The following is a 19351-nucleotide window of genomic DNA, read 5'->3' as shown; positions in this document are numbered from 1 at the left end:
TTTGCTTATCTATGCTAAGGTTCAGGAACTGTGGTTGTAGCCGATGTGATTTACCCTTGCTAAATTGTTGGATGCTGTTGAATTGCTGTAATTAGAGGTTGGATGTTGTTAAAATTAGAGATCGAATGATGCTGTTATTAGGAGTTGGATTTTGCTGAATTGCATGTGATTAGAGATTGAATGTTGCTGTCCTCTTAATAGTGGTATGGAATTTCGATGATGAAATTATATTAAATTTAGTCTAATTTTGGTCCTAATCATAGTTCGGGAGTCAATTTATTTGGAGCTCTCTTCTCTTCTTTTATCTTACTACTTGTTAAAACATTGTTTCTATATGCCAAATTTACCTAAGGCTACACTTTTTAAATGATGCCAGAATTTTGTTTCCTTTTCTCTAAAAAAAAGGCAACACTGAGAAAAGCGTAGCCTATTCTATGAATAGGCTACGCTTTTCAAATGTAGCTTAAAAAAAGTGTGGCTGAATGGGTATTTTTCTTGTAGGGATCTTTGACGGAGTCCTTGTAATATGGGATCCCATACTTTGTTTCCGCGCCCATCTTCAATTTGATCACTTTGATTCCATTCGGGTGGTAGAGAAGCCGAATTTTCATGAAGGCACCAAACGATCCTCCTAGACCCATTCAATTGAGCACTACACCAATCCATGCTCCTCAATTTCGAGCTTCTAACCATAATGAGCCTAGACTTACAACGCCAACCACTAAACATCCTCCTCTTACGCTTAATTCCACAAAGCGCCCTAAGTTGGCTATCCGTTTTAAGCGAGCCGAATTCAAGTGGGATAATAAAGCTAAGAGTTAGAAGTTTTACCCACTCAAATGAAGGATTAGATGACAACCTAGGTGGGGGAGTTTCCAACAGTCTTGACAAAGCACGATCCACTCCCGTCCATCCTCTTCTAGAGGCGTCCACCACTTGGCAGGGTTCTTCAAACTCTACCTCTTGCCAAGCTTCCTCAAGTTCGCATTTTTCTTCACTAAATTCTTCTATCTCTTCTCCATCACTCAAATCATAAATAGGAGGTTTAGTGAAGTCTACCTCATCATCAATTCCAATCATTTTGGGGAAGGACTCATCATGCTCAGAAGAATCATATGTTGATGCGGAATCATCATAGATAGGAGGGCTTGTTGCTTGGAACACCTCTTCCAAGTCTTCACTCACAATATGCCTCGGAGGTTGCACATCCTCCCCAACATTGCTTTCTAATCCAATGGAAGAGGGCTCAACAAAATCATCAAGGGGGTTGATCAATGTGGACAAAAAATCACTAATGATGGAATCCATTTCTTGATCAATTTTCCTCAACTCTCTATCCACTTCCTTAACATCACTCTCCTCTTTAACACCCCTTCCAAACTCCATGGAAGAAGGCTCTTCAACTTGAGATTTCTTTATGTACTCAACATATCCTAAATACCCAACAACTACTTCCTCTTGTTCAATAATCTCTACCTCCTTCTCTTGTTGCACTTCTTGCTTTAACTCCTCTTCCTCACCTTAGAGCTTCAAGTCCATTCCCTCACTAAGCTCCTTGGTTGCTTCTCCATATTCAACAATGGGAGTGCCTTGATCGCATAGGCTTAGGTGGGATGAGACCATGTTACTAACGGTTTCTGCTATGATAGCCATCTTGGCTTCTAGCTCCTTAAACTCCCTTTCCGTCCCCTCTTGTTGCTTTAGGATATAAGATCTAAGATCTCTTTATTTTAGCATGAGGGCTCCATTGGAGGGCGGTGGTGAAATAGATGATTCATTCTTTAAGGAAAAGGTATTGTAGTTGGAAGGTGGTTCATATTGGTGAAAGTCTTGAGGTACTGTATACGGAATTTGTGGTTCTCGGGAGTATTGGTGTTGGAATGGCAGTGGCTCTAGATATGGTTCATATGGGGGTTGGTATAGTGGATATGGGTTATGATCATATGGAGGTAAATTGTGGTATGAGGCTTGCGAGTATGGTTGTTGAGGGCTATCTTGAGGGAAGGGGTTACATGTATGTGGTGGTTGCGGTTGACAATCACAATAAGGGTCATCACACACATTAGATTGGTATGCATTAGGATTTGAATTATACCCATAAGAATTCGGAGAGTAGTCATGTTGGGGTGGCGCTTGAACGGCTTGATGGAATAAAATGTCTTTTGGTCCTTGCGCATCTCCATGAGGAGAGTAGTCATGTTCCCAAGCACTCTTGTCAAACTCGATTCGGAAGGAGGTCATTGCCAAGAAAGTTGTCCATAAGCTTAGGGCTCCTCCCTCCTTTGATTTCCAAATCCTTGATGCAATTCCTCATTAAAGCTTCCATTTCGTACAACATAGTTTGAACCAAACTCATAGCCAAAGGGGTGAGAATTCATGGTGACAAGGGAAAAAAAAAACAAAAACTAACAAGGACAAAGAGAGAAAAATCTTACAACTAGCAAAAACCAACAAACAAACCAAAAATCAAGCTATTCACAATATATACAATAGCCAATAACATTGCACCATTGCAACCTCCCCGGCAATGGCGCCATTTTGATAAGAAACAAACAATCCTCCCAATAAAAAATTTGGTTTTGTCACAAGTACAAATCCCAATAAAAATTAACCAAAGTATTTAAACCTCGGGTCGTCTCACAAGAAATTGCAATGAAGTGAATGATTATTGGCTATGAAGGAACAAGGGGTTTGATTGATGAAGAGGCAAGAAATTAAATGGGCGAGAATTTAAATGACAAGAAAAGTAGATCAAGCAATCAATTAAAGAAGAAAATTAACAAAGAGAGACATTCATGGCAAGAATTGAGAATATAGGCTTTCTATCCTAGTCATGCAATGATAAACAAGAATTTATCTTATTACGTCATCCCTGACGATGGAAGAAGGTATCATGTTATCCTCATACTCGGAGAAAGTCTAATAATACTAGCTAATCTCAATCCCAAAAGTCCTAATCAACTCACTAACTGAATTAGCAAGAGATTAGAGTCAATGGAAACAATATTAGCTAACAACTCTAGATCACCAACATAAGTTGGGTTTTCATGAGTCAAGATTGCCTAATTACTCTTTCCAAGCCAAGAATGCTCAAAAGACTACTCTAACATCCAACCAAGTATTTTGTCAAACACTTGGAAGGCATAAAAGGAAGACATAATAAATGGACAAGAAATAGTAAAATCTACCAACTACCAATTGCAAGGAAAGTAAATTCACAACTCAAATCAACAATAAAAGAACATCAAACATCAAATTGCATTAAAAGAAGATCCATATCCAACTTGAGTATTCATGAACATAAAAGAGGCATCAAAGTGAAATTAACAAAAGAACCAAGAAGAGTTGAAGTATTAGAACAAGAAATTATAAAGGAAACAAGATGAAATAAAAAATTTGGACCTAGATTTAAGAGAAATTAACCAAATCCTAACCTAATTCTAGAGAGAAGATGGAGCTTCTCTCTCTAGAAAACTAACTAAAGGCTCATCATGACTAACTAAGCGCTCCCCCTTTGCTCAATCTTCAATTCTGCATCAAATACCCTCAGAAATGAGTTAGAATTGGGCCTGGGCAGCTCAGAAATTGCCCCCAGCGATTTCACTTCAAGTGGGTCACGTGCCGAACATCACGCGTGCGCGTGCTTGACGCGTGGACGTCGCTGGCAAAACCTCTACTCACGCGTACGCGTGCATGACGCGTGCGCGTGTCCCTCAATTCTCCATTTTGCTCATTTCTCCATGAATTCTCCACTTGCATGCTTTCCTCTTCATTTCTTTCATCCAATACTTGCCTTATGAACCTGAAATCACTTAACAAACACATCAACACATCGAATGGAATTAAAGTGAATTAAAATCACCAATTTAAGGGCCTAAAAAGCATGTTTTTACACTTAAGCACAAATTAAGGGAGAATTATAAAACCATGCTATTTCATTGAATAAATGTGGAAAAAGACGATAAAATCCCCTAAAATAAGCACAAGATAAACAACAAATTTGGGGTTTATCAGAGGGTTTTTTTTTTTAATCATAGATTGGATGATTTTTTCATTTATGCAACATGTCTCTCGCATTCAAAAAGTTTATACTTCTGTTCTATTGTTTGAATAGCTGAATTTTGTTTGCACATTATTTTTTTTATGCGGTTTGGGAGTTAGGCCTCAAAAAGATTAGAATTAGTTTAATTTTGTTTGCTTACCTATGCTAAGGTTTAGGAACTATGGTTGTAGTCGATGTAATTTACCCTTGCTAAATTGTTGGATGCTGTTGAATTGCTGTAATTAGAGGTTGGATGTTGTTGAAATTAGAGAGCGAATGATGTTGTTATTAGGAGTTGGATTTTGCTGAATTGCATGTGATTAGAGATTGAATGTTGCTGTCCTCTTAATAGTGGTATGGAATTTTGATGATGAAATTATATTAAATTTAGCCTAATTTTGGTCCTAATCATGGTTCGAGAGTCAATTTATTTGGAGCTCTAAAATCGATTCTCCTTCTCTTCTTTTATCTTATTACTTGTTAAAACATTGTTTCTATATGCCAAATTTACCTGGTTGCTTTCCAACCTTTCACAATCCTGAACCCATATCTGATTTAAACTGTTTAACTTAAGAATCTCTTCAGGCTGTTTTTTCTTCATGTTGAACAAAATTTTGGACGTTTCTATTATGTTTTTATAGGTTTTTTTTGGAGATGGGATGTTTCTATTATGTTATGGAGTTCAAGTACCAGTACTGATATTAGTATGAGATATTCTTTGATTTTGCTGAATTACTGAACTTTTTGTTAAATTTCAACTGAATGTTTGATGTTATTGGTTCTGTGTGCTTTGCTAGATTTCTCTTAGATACGCTAGCTGATGTTCTTCCTTGTGGTTTGAGAGTTTCGAAAAAGAAGAATTAATGATGAAAATTATTAAAAAAGATATAAATTAGAAGTATTTCAAAAAAAAAAACTATTTTATTTTCATTTTAAAGCAATCTAAAAAACATATTTTTAGAAACGGTTCAAGACAAATTTTTATCATCTTATAAATAAACGGAACAAAAGCAAAACACTTGCTACTAAAACGCTTATGTAAGACTCCTATTTTTCATCCACATTTCTGTGATAGAGCTTTCTTTTGTAATTCGTATGTATCTTTTAAATTTCTCTCTTTTAAATGTTCGATTTCATTTGTCTCAGATTGACCAAAAATAAAGTTGAATTCCATGACTAGAATTCTAACCTGATATGCGAAACTTCCAATCCACCGATGACCGACTTTGATGCCAGTCCCAAAATGTAATGCTGTCACCTGTGCAAATTCCTTCCATACTTGCTATGTCAGGCTTCTTCCGTAGGCCACACTTGATTCGGGATAACAACCTTCGTCATAGATTCTCCACTTTTAGAAGCAGACACCAAAAAAGCAATGTCGCTACTCCATTTTACAAAGAAACTTGTCACAATGCTTAAGAAAAATAAATTCCATAAGATCAATTTCCAATTGCAAATGCTAATATACACAACAAACTTTATTTTTTAATCAAAAGGTACATTCCTTTTCCATTGCATGTTGTTATACTTTCTTTGAATTTAAGTTAGAGTCCTATATGTACGTAATATTTTATACAGTGTTCATTCTTAAAAATCACGATGGTAATATTTCAGATAAAACTAACATTTTTAAACAAATCTATGGTGCCCTATTATCTATATCTTCACTTAAATTTTTACTAAAATTATCGTAAATGTCGGCTAAACTAATCACACATAATTATAATAGGAGGTTGCATGCAGAGAAAGGGTGTGATAGTAACTCATATCATAGAATTAGCTCTATATTGTGATTTTTCATTGGTGGCAAAAAAACAGCAGTTAGAGTGCCTCATTTAACTTGAATTAATATCATTATCAATGATATCTATGTTTTTTGGGATAGTTTTTTCTCTTTTCTGTACTCAGTTGAGCCAAATTTTGGTTGGTTCTTAAATTATGATATTGATTGATATGATTTTCTTTTTCCCGTGACATATTAATAGGAATTTAAAATGTATAATCTTCATTTACAAACAAACAATAAAAGAAAAAGAAAAAAATATAATGTATTTATCTTGTAATTGATTCTTCCAATATCAATGTTGTTCACAATCTTCTTTCCGTGTATCTTCTCTTATTCCTTTCTTTCCTTTATATTTAACTTTTATTTATATATCGTCAATAAAAAAAATTGAAAGTGTAGGTAATATTTTCTTTCTTTCTGTTTTTATGTTCTGTAATCTTCAAGAGAGTTGAAAGGGCAGAAATTTCTAAAATTTTAGAACAAAAAAATTTTTCTACTAAGTGCCAACTATAATGATTAACTATTCATATATGATTCAAGGATGTCCTTTATGACTTTTGTTCTATATAAATTGGTTGACTTGTTGGTTTCTGACATCACAATGAAAAAATTTTGATTTTTTGGTAACAGGTGAGCGGAGGAGAATTGCTGAAAAATGATATAAAAATTACTTTGGCCAATCGTTTGTGCTAAGCGTACACTATTTTGGTTTTTAAATGTATAGATTTTGTCATTTGATTTTTCTGAATGGAGATATCAAGAATTTGACAATGGTTAAATCTTTTATTATGTGTACTATTATTAGTAAACTCAGAAGGATCTAGTTTTGTTCCAATCACTTATTTGGAGGATGCAGAGTCAAAAGGAGCTGCTAAGAAACAATTTTTTGGTTATTGATTATAGGATTATCTTGATCTTGAGTATTATAATTGTTTTTAATTTTCAATTGTATTTATTTAGTTTGAAATATTCAAATTAAGCATGTCTGTGTAGTTTATTTGGAACAAAACTAGTATATCATATGTCTAATAGAGTAGATTGACATAAAACTATCTCAGCAAATTCAGAACAACTGCATATTCATCGAATTTAGAACAAAAAATACTCACCAAAATTATAGCATACAAAAAGGACGAACAGGAGCCAAAGTCTACCGATTCAGAACAACAACGACACATAAAAGGAGAGACGGGGGACGCTAGGGGAGACAGAGAGCCAGCACCGGCAGCCAGGGTTTTAGGGTTTCCAACCTCGAGAGAGAGAGAGAGAGATAAAGGGGGAGGGAAGGAGCGAGAGGAGAGGCGACAATGGAGCAAAGCCTACGGTTCTACTCTTTCTCTCTGAGTCGCCGGCGATTATTCTGATTCTGCTCTTCGGAATCGTTGCTTGGCTCCGGTATTTAGTAGATTCTGCTGCTGCTGTCAGGTGAGGTCGTCTCGATCAACATGCCTCTCCTTCGCCCAAACCTTTCTCAATGAATCCACTTCCAGAAACGGCCGTCGGAGATGGCCTACGCCCACCTCCCGCAACTCAAAGCACAACTTCAGAATGACTTCTAATTTTCCCAAATGCTTTGAAGGTCTATTCATTCAACTCAAATTTAGAAAAAAAAAATTATTTTTTCTTTTGATTTCTGTTTCAATTCTCTTCTATTTCAAATATGAGAGTGTTTGAAATTCAAAGAAATTAAAAACTTCACAAATCACATTTGCTAATCCATTAGATTTGTTCATTAGGCATGTTTACCTGGTTTTACTGTGGGTCATTAATAAAACTAATAATTTTCATCAGTCAAACTCATATAGGAGTTAAATTCATTCATTCCACGTGTAAAGCTCTAATTGGCTGAAAATTCCTTAGCCACTTTATTCACACGAATGAATTAGTCACCATAGAAGTCATCTTTTATATATTCAAAATGTTCCACAAAATTCCAAATTCTATAGTCAATTTTAGAGTAAATACCCATAGTCGTCTCTGAGATTCGCGCAAATACTCAATGTAATCTTCAAGATCCCGATTTTTTTATAGTAGTCTTCCAAATAGAGTTCCGAGCACTCAAAGTGGTCCCTGGGCATATTTCTGGTGATGAGTCATCACTAGAGCGTTGACGTGGCTTCGGTTTGCCAGGCTGGAAGGGTCCAACGGCTAGTTGAGCTAGCTAATTTCTAATTTATACCCCGTTGGTCCTTCCCATTATAACTAACCCTAAATCCCCAAATTTTCATAAACTTCATCTCTTCTTCTTGTTCATCGCTCTATCCTTATTCTTCCATCTGGGGCTGTTACTCATGTCTTGAGGGTCTGTATAAGCATCCCTAGTTATCTGAATCTTGGCACCAGAATTATATTGCAGGTATTTTATTGTATTTCTTGTTAGTGTTGCAAGTGTGAGGAGTGTTGAAATTAGTCCCACATCAAAGAAAGCAAGGAAGAGTGAAGAGTTTATAAGATGAGAGACCCATTAACTCGACACCTTAAGGTTTTGAGTTGGATGTGGTGTTAAAAAACACAGAAACATTGTTCTTCACCACATCATTAACAAAATCAACAATTTTATAAAGGATAATTTAGCTGAAAATGATAATTACATCATCAATTGTACAGATGCAAAGTCGAAGTTGGCATCACTATGAAAAATGTGTGAGGCGCGAGATAAAGAGAGGAATAAAGTACCTAGGTCGTCGTCAAGGCGAGGGCGCTTGTTGTCGCCGTCATCGAGAACCGCGGCATCGACGTTGTTATCGTCACGGTTGGATTTGGCATTAGATTCGGTAGGCTCAGAATCGAGATCTTCGAACTTGCGTTTACAATCGGAGGGAAGAGGCCTGGCAGAAGGTGCAACAACTTCTTCCTCCGCCATTGAGCTGCGGTCTTTGGGAGAGAGAGTGGTTATACTTGGAGGATTTTACAGTGACGAAAAGAAAAGAAATGAGAGGTTCGATGGAGGAAGAAAATAGAAGAGAAGAGAAGAGAACGGATTGGGATATTTTGCGGGAAAAAGGAAGGAGGGTGCCACGTCAACGCTCCGGTGATGACTCATCACCAAAAATATGTTCAGGATCACTTTGAGTGCTCGGAGTTTTATCTGGTGAACTACAATGGAAAAATCGGGATCTTGAAGATTACATTGAGTATTTACGCGAATCTCAGGGACGACTATGGACTATGGGTATTTTACTCTCAATTTTAATAATCCTGTTGTTTGTCTTTAAACTTCACTTTAAAATCCCAATTCTAAATTTGATAGTCCACGAATAATAAAGTGTTGATGAACTACAACGATCTTACCTCGAGGAAATTAGCACCGTTGTTTATGGACACATCACTCAACAATAGACTTCTTTCTTTGGAGAAAATTTCGAGGTTGTGAAGGAAGTATAGATAAAGAGCCAGGTTTCTGAGGTTAGAATCTGTGGCTTTGGTCGTTTACTTAGGATGATGAATTTCATGGGGTGGACTCTCATCATGTTATTCAATGGTGACAAGAATGTGAGCAAAAAAATCCAAACTTTTGGGAGAGAGGATTGAAAATGAAGAAAGGGATAGAGAGAGTGATAAGTGCGCAACATGCAAATTCATTTCTAATGTGGCAAGATCAAGCTGGCATATGTAGCTTATGGTGAATCCAGGTTCGCACGCAAAGGTGTTTGATAAAAATTCCACAGAGCATTGGTTACTTTGATGATTCATTACTTCTTTTCAAGGTCATGGTTAATGGTGGCGGGTGTAGTCCCGATCATGATACTTACCCTTGTGTTCTGAAATCTTGCTTGTGCTCTGATAATTTAAGCTTCAAATTGCAAGCGCATAAAGACATGCCGAAGGATCGACTTGATTTATATCTATTTGTTAGAAGCGGTCTAATTCCAGTGTATGGGAAATGTCTTTGCTTGTTGAAGGCAAGGCGTATTTTATTTTTACATGAAGTATCTAGCGGCGATGTTATTTGATAATGCATTGAAGGTTCTCGGGAAAAGGCTTTAACACAAGAGTCAGCTGTCATTTTATGTCTAGTCTCATGCCGGTGGTAAATAACAGACCAGTTGATAACATTCTGTATGTTAAGAAGATATTATGAATTTAGACAAGAGATTAGTTTTATATGCCTAGCAAAGCTGTAGAATTGTATTTAGAAATGGAGAAAAGTGGGGTGAAACCTAGCGTAATTACTTGTGCTAGTGTTTCTTGAGCTTGTGAGGATCTTGACTATATTGTTAGGAAGGAGAATTGATCAATATGTTGAGAGGAAGAAACTGTATCCAAATTTTCTATTGGAAAATACATTAGTAGACATGTATGCTAGTTGTAGATATCTAGATGATGCAAGAAAGTAAGAGAATGTTCGTTATGTTGATTCATTGATCGGAATTCATTGATATCTGCATATGATATGACTAGACAAGGTTGTAATGGGTGGAACTCTTCACAAAAATGCAATTTAGGTCTAAGCACGAATTCTATTGTCTTTGCAATTTTCTTAGCTTGTAATCATTACTACATGAAGGGAAGATTTACATTATATAGATGACAAATAAATATAACTTAACAGCATGGATTAAACATTTTACTTGTTACGCAGATCTTTTAAGACATACCGGTCAGGTAAACGAGGCTTACAGTTTGATTAAGCATATGCCAATGGAGCCTAACAAAACGGTGTGGAGGGAACTACTTAGTTCTTGTCGTGTGTGTTCCTCTCAGTATAAATTATCCATCCATGTATATATCGTTATAGAGGCTATAGTGGAATGAGTAGGGGTCGCAAAACGGGTCGAGCCCGTCGGGCCAATCCGCTAAACCCGCTAAAAAAGGCGGGTCGGGTTAGGAATTGAAGTCCGCCAAATTAAAAAAAATCCGGCAAATTCGCACCGCCAAATTAGCGGGGCGGGGCGGACCGGTCCGCCGGGTCGATAATTTTTTTTTTCTTTTTTTTTTTAATTAAATAAAAGAGTGATTACTATTATAAAATTTATAATTATAGAATTTTTAAACACTTTTTTTTTATTTTTTGTTTCTATTCTTTTTTGAGTTATTAACTTTATTTATTTTATTTTACAATTTCGTATATATGCTCAAATTATGTGACTTATTTTTTAAAATAAAGATGATTCTATTGACAAATATTATTTTGAACAATTTTATTGAAGTTAAAAATTAAAAAAAATAATAAAAAAATATATTATAATTTGACTATTTTTTATTTGTATTTGATTTTTTTATTATTATTTTTTATTAATTTTAATGATTTTTTAAAAAAAAAAATCAAGCGGGCTAACCCACCAACTCGCCATAAAGTGGGACGGGTTAGCATTTTGAACCCATTTTAGTTGGCGGGACGGGTCGATCTGCCCCGTTTATGTGGCGGGTCTAGGCGGAGCGTGGCGGGTTGGGGCGGGCCGATCCGCTTTGCCACCCCTAGGAATGAGTGCGTAAGTTTAATTGAATCATTTATTTCTCACTTGATTGTATTTCCATCATACTCTTACAGATAATAATATAGAGATAGATGCTTATATAAAATTTTGCCTCTTGAATGAAATTAAAATATTAAGCTATTCAAGTTAAATTATTTTAACGTATGTTCGTAGATAAAATTATTATTGATTTATTAGTTGTCATCAACGTATAGTTTAGACTGAAAAGAAAAGTTTGTGCTATGATCCAAAAATATCTTTGAACTCATCAAAAGCTAAAAGAAATGTCTGCATATCTAAAAGACCAAAACATAAATCTTCATGGCCTATTTCTTTCTTCTATTAATTTAAAAATAGAAAAAGAAAATACTTTCTCCCTTCGAACACAAAGGTAATTTTGGTTGGAGTAAAAGTAGAAGTGAATTTTACTCTAATAAATTTCATGTACAAGGTAAAAATTAATCTATTCTTACTTTATTAATTATTAATTATTCTCACTTGAACTAATTGAGAGAAATATAAACTTATTTGGCTTAGAATGTGAAGTGTCTTTTTCCCCTTCACCTTAGGTAAAGTAATGATTATCAAATAAAATAAACATTTTAGAGATTACAAGTGGTAATGGTTTCAATATCTAACCTACAAATTTGTTAGGGCAAGCAGATATGCATTTTTTTTATTATAGTACACGTGTTACTCTAATAATGATGATTGTACCATTCTTATATCTCCCAGAAAAAATAAAAGGAGAAGATTGAATTCATTCTCCTAAATAGTTTTCTGCATTTGAATAATTTCATGATTAAATAATAACCTCAATGTGATCTCATAAGCTGTGAAAACAACACCATGTACTACAAAAGCTCTAGCAACTGTAGTTCCTAATCCGCGCCATAAAATTCCATACCCTTCTTCCTTAATACTCTTTCTAAGGCAATCAACAGTGCCATTGTATTTCAAAGAATCAGGTGTTTGAGCTTGTAACTTTGTCTTTGCAACATCAAAAGGGTAGCAAACAATCCAACTTGCTACACCAGCTAATCCACCTGCCATCAACATAGTACATAGGCTTTCTTGACCACTTTTTCTACAACCTGGGTGAAGCTGTTCCCTCATGTATTCATATGTCCAAAAATAAACACCATGCGAAGGTCCATCCCTTATAACAGTGATGCCCAGTCCTCTGTATATTCCTTTTAGTCCCTCTTTTCTCCATACATTCTTGGCAACAATTATAGGACCTTTATGTGGTTGTTCTATCAAGTGTTTTTCATTGCGATGAAGCTGAAGGCGAATTTTGACCAACTCTATCGGGGAAATAATTAGGCTCTGGAGGACACCTGTGCCAACTCCTCCTAATGCTACACCCTTGAAGGAAGGAGGGTCATTAGGAGAAACAGATTTGCCAAATACTCTTGAGAGAATTGCATTAGTTTGAAAAACCATAGCATTTTGAAATGTAACAGAGGCCAAAGGTGCACCCATGCCACGATAGAGAGAAGCAGGTCCTTCCTTAGCCAAAGCATTTCTAAGAATGGTGAATGCTGATGATGAGCCATGGCCACCGGTGTTTAAGACCTGTTGCCTTATTCGCACTGTGTCTAATGGATGACCAGATACTATCCCAGCAATTCCTCCAAATCCTCCTGCTACAAACTCCCTTCCCCAACTTGCTGCATGAAATTCTGCCCAGAGATCCATTTTCTTCTTTCCTCTGTTTAAATTATGCTCTACAAAATATTGACAAAGGTCCCAACTATTCGGGTTTGCTACAATGCTTTGTTTTTTCCAAAGCTTGATTTTTTTCCTGATTAACAAACCCAAGAGAAACAAATTTGATTGAAAATTAAAAGTTTCTACAATTCATATCATTTTTCTTTGTTAAATTATTTTACTTCCATTTTCTTGGATGTAAAAGGGTAAGGTTGAAAAATTTTGAAGGGAGAATCCCCAAAACCAAACCTCAGTTCTTCGAAGCTTGTTGCATGAACACACGTAAAAGTGTGTCCAACAACTCTTTTACTCGAAGAAAAACTTGAAAGAAAATAATCAAAAGAAAAATGAAAAAGAAAGACAAAAGAATGAAAGAGATAAATTGAGTGATACCTAAAAGTATGTTACGCCTAATTTTAGTCCACTTAAAATAACAAAAATTATTAGTTACTTATTATCCAAAGAACAAGAAAATGAAAGCCATTAGTTACTATTCTCTTGCCAAATTTAAAGTGTAAAGAAAAGGCTAATATTTTTTCTTTCATGAAAGGGACTAAGACCTCTCGTACCAATACGTGGTTGACATGTAGAATGACATAATTAACTACTTTTCTTTTTATTTATTTACAATTGTAATTACCCGTGGCATGTACATGATAAAATTGAAATTATAATTTTAAGTTATTTTGTTAAAATTAATTTAAATTATAATAATTTGACTAATAAAAAAGTAATGAGTTATGCATTGTTTATTTTTTCTTAATTTAGTGTTAATTGTATTAACTCTAAAATAGTTATTAACCGATTTTAGTAATCTACTATTTTCAATAAATCAGATATATATACTGAATGTGATTATAAATAATCTAGTAATATATCTAAATCCAGCAACAAATTGTTATTTGTGTAAGAACATATCAAAATCAGCAGAAAATGAACAACAAATTATTAAAGAATTCTAATGCAGAAAGTTCTCCAATAAACAATAAATAATTTAAACCCACTAAATAGCAACTCAACACTATCCTTTGATGCCTGCAAAATATATACCTGAAACAATACTATATCAATATTAGTATACAAAATTATATGATTAACGTGATTATAAAATTGTTTATCAGGAGAATAAAATAATACAAATTTTTATGATAATTCTAATATTCTCAAATTATAAATATATAATAAGAATGCATTATCCATTAGCACCTAGAATTTGTCAATTTTTTTAAATTGATAGTAATAAATTTTAATAAATTAATAAATTTAATTAAGAGATTTTGTTATTACCTTTATAATGTATAATTATACATAATCCTGTGTTAATTCCACTTATCTCATCTGCAAAATTTCACTTCACTTGCTCTTTCTGCTGCTGCTTCTTCTTCATCATCCCAACTTTCCTCACATTTCAATTTATATATTTATACACATGCCTTTAAGGCTGGATTCCCCACTGTAATTCAGATTCTACATTAATATACATCAGTTTCAATTTCATTTCTTCAGCAAAATTAGAACTGAATGAATAGTCGCAGAGAAATAACCCACCACAATCAAATGCAATCACGGGCTTCAACTTTATTTCTTCTTCCTGTATAAACACATATACGAAATGAGGGATGAAAAATCTATTCAAAACAGGAAGCACAAAGACCTATGACTCACAATTAATTCATATAGTTTCCGACCTAATCATGACTATTGAACTGAATGCTTTAAGAACTAGAAAGCATAATCACAACATAAAAATAAAAAATAAGTCAGATTAAGAATACCAAAATCCAAATTTAGGTATCCGAGGTCATAAGATGTTTTCACTAGTAAAACACACATTTATATATCTTTGTAATTATCATACTAAGTCTCTAAACAAAACATTAAGAATTTACAGAGGAATATTAAAGCAAAAGCAACGCTTTCACAAGCTCTGCTAAGCAACAATAAAGAAAGCATGAAACACCAACCATACCTTTACTTTAAGTTTCTTGGCTCGTCTAGAAACATTGTTCTGAGAAAGCTCTCTACTTTGTTGATCCTATCAAAGAAACGCATTGCAAACACCATAAACATGTTATATATGGGGAAACCAATTGATGAAATTAATACACAGAAAATGCCAATATAGAGAGGAAAAGAAAATATACATGCTAACAACGCTTGCAGGGAGAAAATGCAAAATCCACATCTGAGCAAGCATAAAATAAATAAATAAATATTAATAGGAACTCTGATCAAGCAAAATGTGCCCAAATGGGAAAGGGTTCTGATCCATAACTCCCTTAAATGCCCACAAGAACATGTTGCCACGAATATCAACACTGATAACATGGTCTCCAAACAACAGTAGCAACTTGACTTTTTCACCATGCTTGCTCCAAGTTGCAACCTTAGAATGGTAATAATTTTATTGAACGATCATACTTTTTGATAGATATAGCCTTTCATTGCAACCTTAGAATAAAAGATTCAAATGATGGGTTAAGGGCTAGGAAGAGGAATGTAAAAATTTATACTGAACAAGCATTTGATAGCTTACCAATAATCAATAACTATATCACCAAAAGTTTCCGCTGGATTTATTATCTGCAAGAGAAAGCATTCATCTAAGTGTGTATCTAATCTAAATCCAAAATCAACTTCCTCAATTTTCAGGATCAACTCGTCAGTTGTAATTCCAAAATCTAGAGGAAAGTCCAAAACTTTTTGTTCACAAACAACAATTTCAAAGTTGTAGCTTTTGTGGCATAACTTCAAATACATGTGCTTGACGAATTGAGAAATGAATTTTAGGGAAAGATGGCAGAGGGAGACTTGACTACACTAGCAGATTTTCATACTTTATTATTCACATGGTGTAATTCAAGTAGGCTAATTTCTACAAATTTTAAGGAAGCTATTTGCTCATGTACCGTGGATCACAGTCAGACAAACAAGATATTTAAAATAAATAAATAAATAAATATTAATAGAAAAAATGAACAAATTAATGAGAAAGAAAATGTTAAATAGAGAGAGGATACGGTATCTTTACAAGAAAGAAAAAGATAAAATGAAGATCTTCTTCCACCAATCTATCAATGATTTATTTGCTCAAACTATTCAGATAATCTAGCTTCAGCCAAGACGAGTCTATTACCTGCAATGAGAGCACGACATTAACAACATCATATAACCTCTCTGCTTCAATTGGCTCACCAGCAATTTCGGTGAAATTTTGAAAAGTAATAGAGCAGCCTGAAAGTAGCATATTTAGCAATATGGCAGAATAAATCATCAATATTTATGTCCAAAAAAAAAAGACTCCATTATTTATTTATTTAGTTTCTGATAATTAAATTATGGCTCAACATTTGAAGTTAATGGAATAAATATTAGAATAATAAATTTAAAAAAATAAAATTCTGCAAACATAAAACCTAAATAAACTCCATAAAACTTAAATTTCTACATAAACAAACATAAAAGAAACTAACCACATAGTAGGAAGAGATTACAATATGATGCCATAAATTTTGAAGATGGTTGGAAAAAGAAATCGTAGCTACATGAGTGCAAATGTACCTTGATTGACACAAAGCGAAGATAACTTTCCCTGCTTCCTGAGAAAAGCCTTGAGCCGGCTCGATTGGCATATCTCTGTAGCTTTATACCATATGGAATCCAAAGTTCTTTTCAGATCCTCTTGCAAATTTGCAATCCTAATCTATATGACTTTTCATCACATTGACCTGTAGCAATGTTCTTCAAGCTCTCCCCTGTTGATGAAGTACTACAGAAATCACCATCTGAATCCATTTGAAGACAAGCTTAGAGAAGAAAGTTCAACAATATGAAACCACTCCAATTTTGCCAACACCATATAAGGAAGGGAAAAGTCAAGCTCACCTCTATTGGTAGCACCTTTCAAATACAACTTGTCATCAGTTGCATCAGCAGGTGGATATTCTTCGGCACTTAATTGTAGAAGCGCTGCTGTGAACCATGTTCTTTGATTCTTTGAAATTACTTTTAACGCATGACTCAATTTCTGCATGTCTGCTTCAGCTAAAACGAAGAAAACACTCCGTCAGAGACCGTAGAAATAAGATAATGAGCAGCATAGAGTTCTCAATGGGAAGCACAGGCATTAATGGCATTAAAAGTTAAACAGCCAATATACACACTCAAAGCTAATAATTATACTCTTAAAGCACTAACAGATTTGTCTAATCAAGAATCTTCTTCTGATTATAACAAGAGTTAACAAGATAATAGATGAAAGAACCCACTCGGTACTAAAGTCATTCACATAAGGACGTAAAAAGAGGACTTGGCCAATTGCCTGAAATGAAAAAACAGGAGTGATGATTATAACAACTTCATCAGAAAAGTAGACATTTTAAAAAATTAAAAAGAGAGTATTTTAAGTTAGAATAAAGAAGATATGAGTTTTAAAAAGATGAGAATTTTAAATCTAAACATGAGTAAAGAGAAAATGCAGTGTTCACATAGATCACAAATTTACTGACCTGTACAATTGCAAATCCAACTGACGCATATCGAGTGTATTGAAGAACTTTCTTTCTTCCAGCCTCGCCTTCTCTTTTCTGAAGATCTTGCAACTTCGGATATACCTGTGCAAGAAGCTGGAAAACAATTTGTGCATTGATGAGTCCAGAGTGCTTAATAAACTATTCTGATCTAAATTTCCAACAAAAGCCTCCCTATTAACCCCACCTAGAGGAATATACACACCAAGACGTGACAAGGCAAGAAACCCTAAAAGCTTGAGAAACTTTCCTGGCAATGGACCTTTAAAGAAGTCTCCAAAATCTATAGCAGCTGCAAATACGAAGATAAATAATCACTGCTACATAACATCAAGTTCATCAAATGATCAAGTCAGGAATTTTTATCCTAAAACAGGAAAGGAACAGGGTTAGGGCTAGGGATCATGAAATCGGAACAGAATCACAATGGAAGGGTTAGGGCTAGGGACGAGAAGGAGGCGGAGGCCTACCTGAACTAACAGCGACCAGAAGAGACGATGACAAACCTCCAGCGAGGAGAGAAGAAGCAGCGCGAGAGCGGCGGCGGAGGGAGCTCGTAAGACAAGAGCACGGCCGAGAGAGCTCGTGTGACGACGAAAAGAGCAACCGCATTGAGAGCGGCGGTGGAAGGAGCTCGTGCGACCGAGCGGCGGCGGCGGCGGCGGCGGCGACAGCGGAGGAAGTCACATCTTCAATGGAGAGAGAATGCATGGGAGAACCGGAAAAAAAAGTGAACCAAAAGGATTGGGAGTAAAGTGACCCTCTCTTTATTTTAATATTTTTTACGGAAAATTTAAATTACAGACGAAAAATTTGTCTATAATAATTTAATAAAATGTAATATTTTTGTCCATTTAATTAAAGATGGATTTTTTATCTGTAATTATTTTTTACGAAAAAAAATTAATTTTTTTGATAAAATTATTGACGAATTCTCTTTTTTGTTTGTAATTTATGCTAATTTATTTTTTTATATTTTGACAAAAAAATTTTTTGAAATTCTGTCTGTATTTCTAGTAGTGAACTTACCATTAATAAAATCATTGGATAATGAATAAGAATTAGAATTGTATCAATATAATTAAAATCAATATAATTAAAATGATTAAAAATATTTTCCAGTGATAATTAGTTTGATAATGCATTAAATATTGATTTTATATAATTATAATAAAGATATTTTGTTAAATTAGTATAATTATACATTATTTATTAAATACTAATTGTAATATTATAATATAATTATAATAAAAATATTTTTCTAAAATAAATTTATCTAGAAAAATATAAATTAGTTATTAATAACTGGTGTCATTATCATATAATTATCATATCATATTATTATTATTATTATTATTATTATTATTATTATTAAAAATATTTTCGATTGATAATTGATAAATAGTTTAATAATGTATTAAATATTAATTTTATATAACTATAATAAAGATATTTTTCTAAATTAGTATAATTCTGTATTATTACTTAAATGCTAATTATAGTATAATTATAATAAAGATATTTTTATAAAATAAATTTAGAAGAGAAAATAGTGTATTCATTTTGGCGGAAAAATAGATTCACGAAGAATCGACACCTCACTTTCAGGGAAAACCCAATTTTAATATATTAAGTAGATAGATAAATAGATTTTTTTGACAAACGTAGAATTCATCCCATTTGTATCAATATGTGGTTGACTTGTGGAATGACTTAATTCACTTCTTTATTTATTTTTAGAAATATTTGATAATTAAAAAAAATTAGCCAAAAATAATTATAATTTGTCTTATTTAATATTTATTAATACTAAATAAGTTAAATTTTAACTATTTTTTTTTTGTCATTGTCGATTTATTTTTTT

The 19351-nt window shown here is 33.9% G+C and overlaps 1 protein-coding gene and 1 pseudogene across 14 annotated transcripts; both read right to left on the bottom strand.

Moving 5' to 3' along the window:
- Window positions 1–11866: 11866 nt before the first annotated feature.
- LOC107615760 (mitochondrial arginine transporter BAC2 pseudogene) lies at window positions 11867–13625 on the bottom strand (annotated as a pseudogene).
- A 154-nt stretch (window positions 13626–13779) lies between these two features.
- Window positions 13780–18245, bottom strand: LOC107619251 (uncharacterized). Of its 14 annotated transcripts, none has more exons than XM_088500073.1 (13): window positions 17958–18245; window positions 17675–17779; window positions 17467–17583; window positions 16844–17002; window positions 16520–16713; window positions 16095–16192; window positions 15495–15541; window positions 15234–15344; window positions 15103–15143; window positions 14928–14993; window positions 14507–14549; window positions 14246–14411; window positions 13780–14008 (listed from the first exon to the last, which is right to left on the bottom strand). In XM_088500073.1, the coding sequence occupies exons 1-5, from the start codon at window positions 18196–18198 to the stop codon at window positions 16631–16633; spliced, it is 705 nt and encodes a 234-aa protein (XP_088356199.1). In that variant the 5' UTR covers window positions 18199–18245; the 3' UTR covers window positions 13780–14008; window positions 14246–14411; window positions 14507–14549; window positions 14928–14993; window positions 15103–15143; window positions 15234–15344; window positions 15495–15541; window positions 16095–16192; window positions 16520–16630. The 14 variants fall into 14 exon arrangements, with proteins under 14 accessions (XP_088356199.1, XP_088356190.1, XP_088356191.1 ...); XM_088500064.1 differs by having other exon boundaries at window positions 15234–15409; window positions 16520–16743; window positions 17958–18243; XM_088500065.1 differs by having other exon boundaries at window positions 16520–16743; window positions 17958–18243.
- Window positions 18246–19351: the final 1106 nt, after the last annotated feature.

The sequence above is a fragment of the Arachis ipaensis genome, chromosome B9 (genome assembly GCF_059453495.1).
Source record: "Arachis ipaensis isolate K30076 ecotype BB chromosome B9, ASM5945349v1, whole genome shotgun sequence".
Lineage (NCBI taxonomy): Eukaryota > Viridiplantae > Streptophyta > Magnoliopsida > Fabales > Fabaceae > Arachis > Arachis ipaensis.
Note: the sequence above shows the minus strand (reverse complement) of the source record. Positions and strands in the feature narration are given on the sequence as shown.

What these genes read in the sequence shown, in the direction of transcription:
- LOC107619251 (XM_021110847.2), bottom strand. Translation starts at nt 18,198, where the DNA reads ATGCATTCTCTCTCCATTGAAGATGTGACTTCCTCCGCTGTCGCCGCC. An exon ending in TCTGGTCGCTGTTAGTTCAG is followed by an intron (nt 17,780 to 17,957) that starts GTAGGCCTCCGC and finishes TCGTATTTGCAG; the next exon opens with CTGCTATAGATTTTGGAGAC. An exon ending in GAAAGGTGCTACCAATAGAG is followed by an intron (nt 16,744 to 16,843) that starts GTGAGCTTGACT and finishes AAATGGATTCAG; the next exon opens with ATGGTGATTTCTGTAGTACT.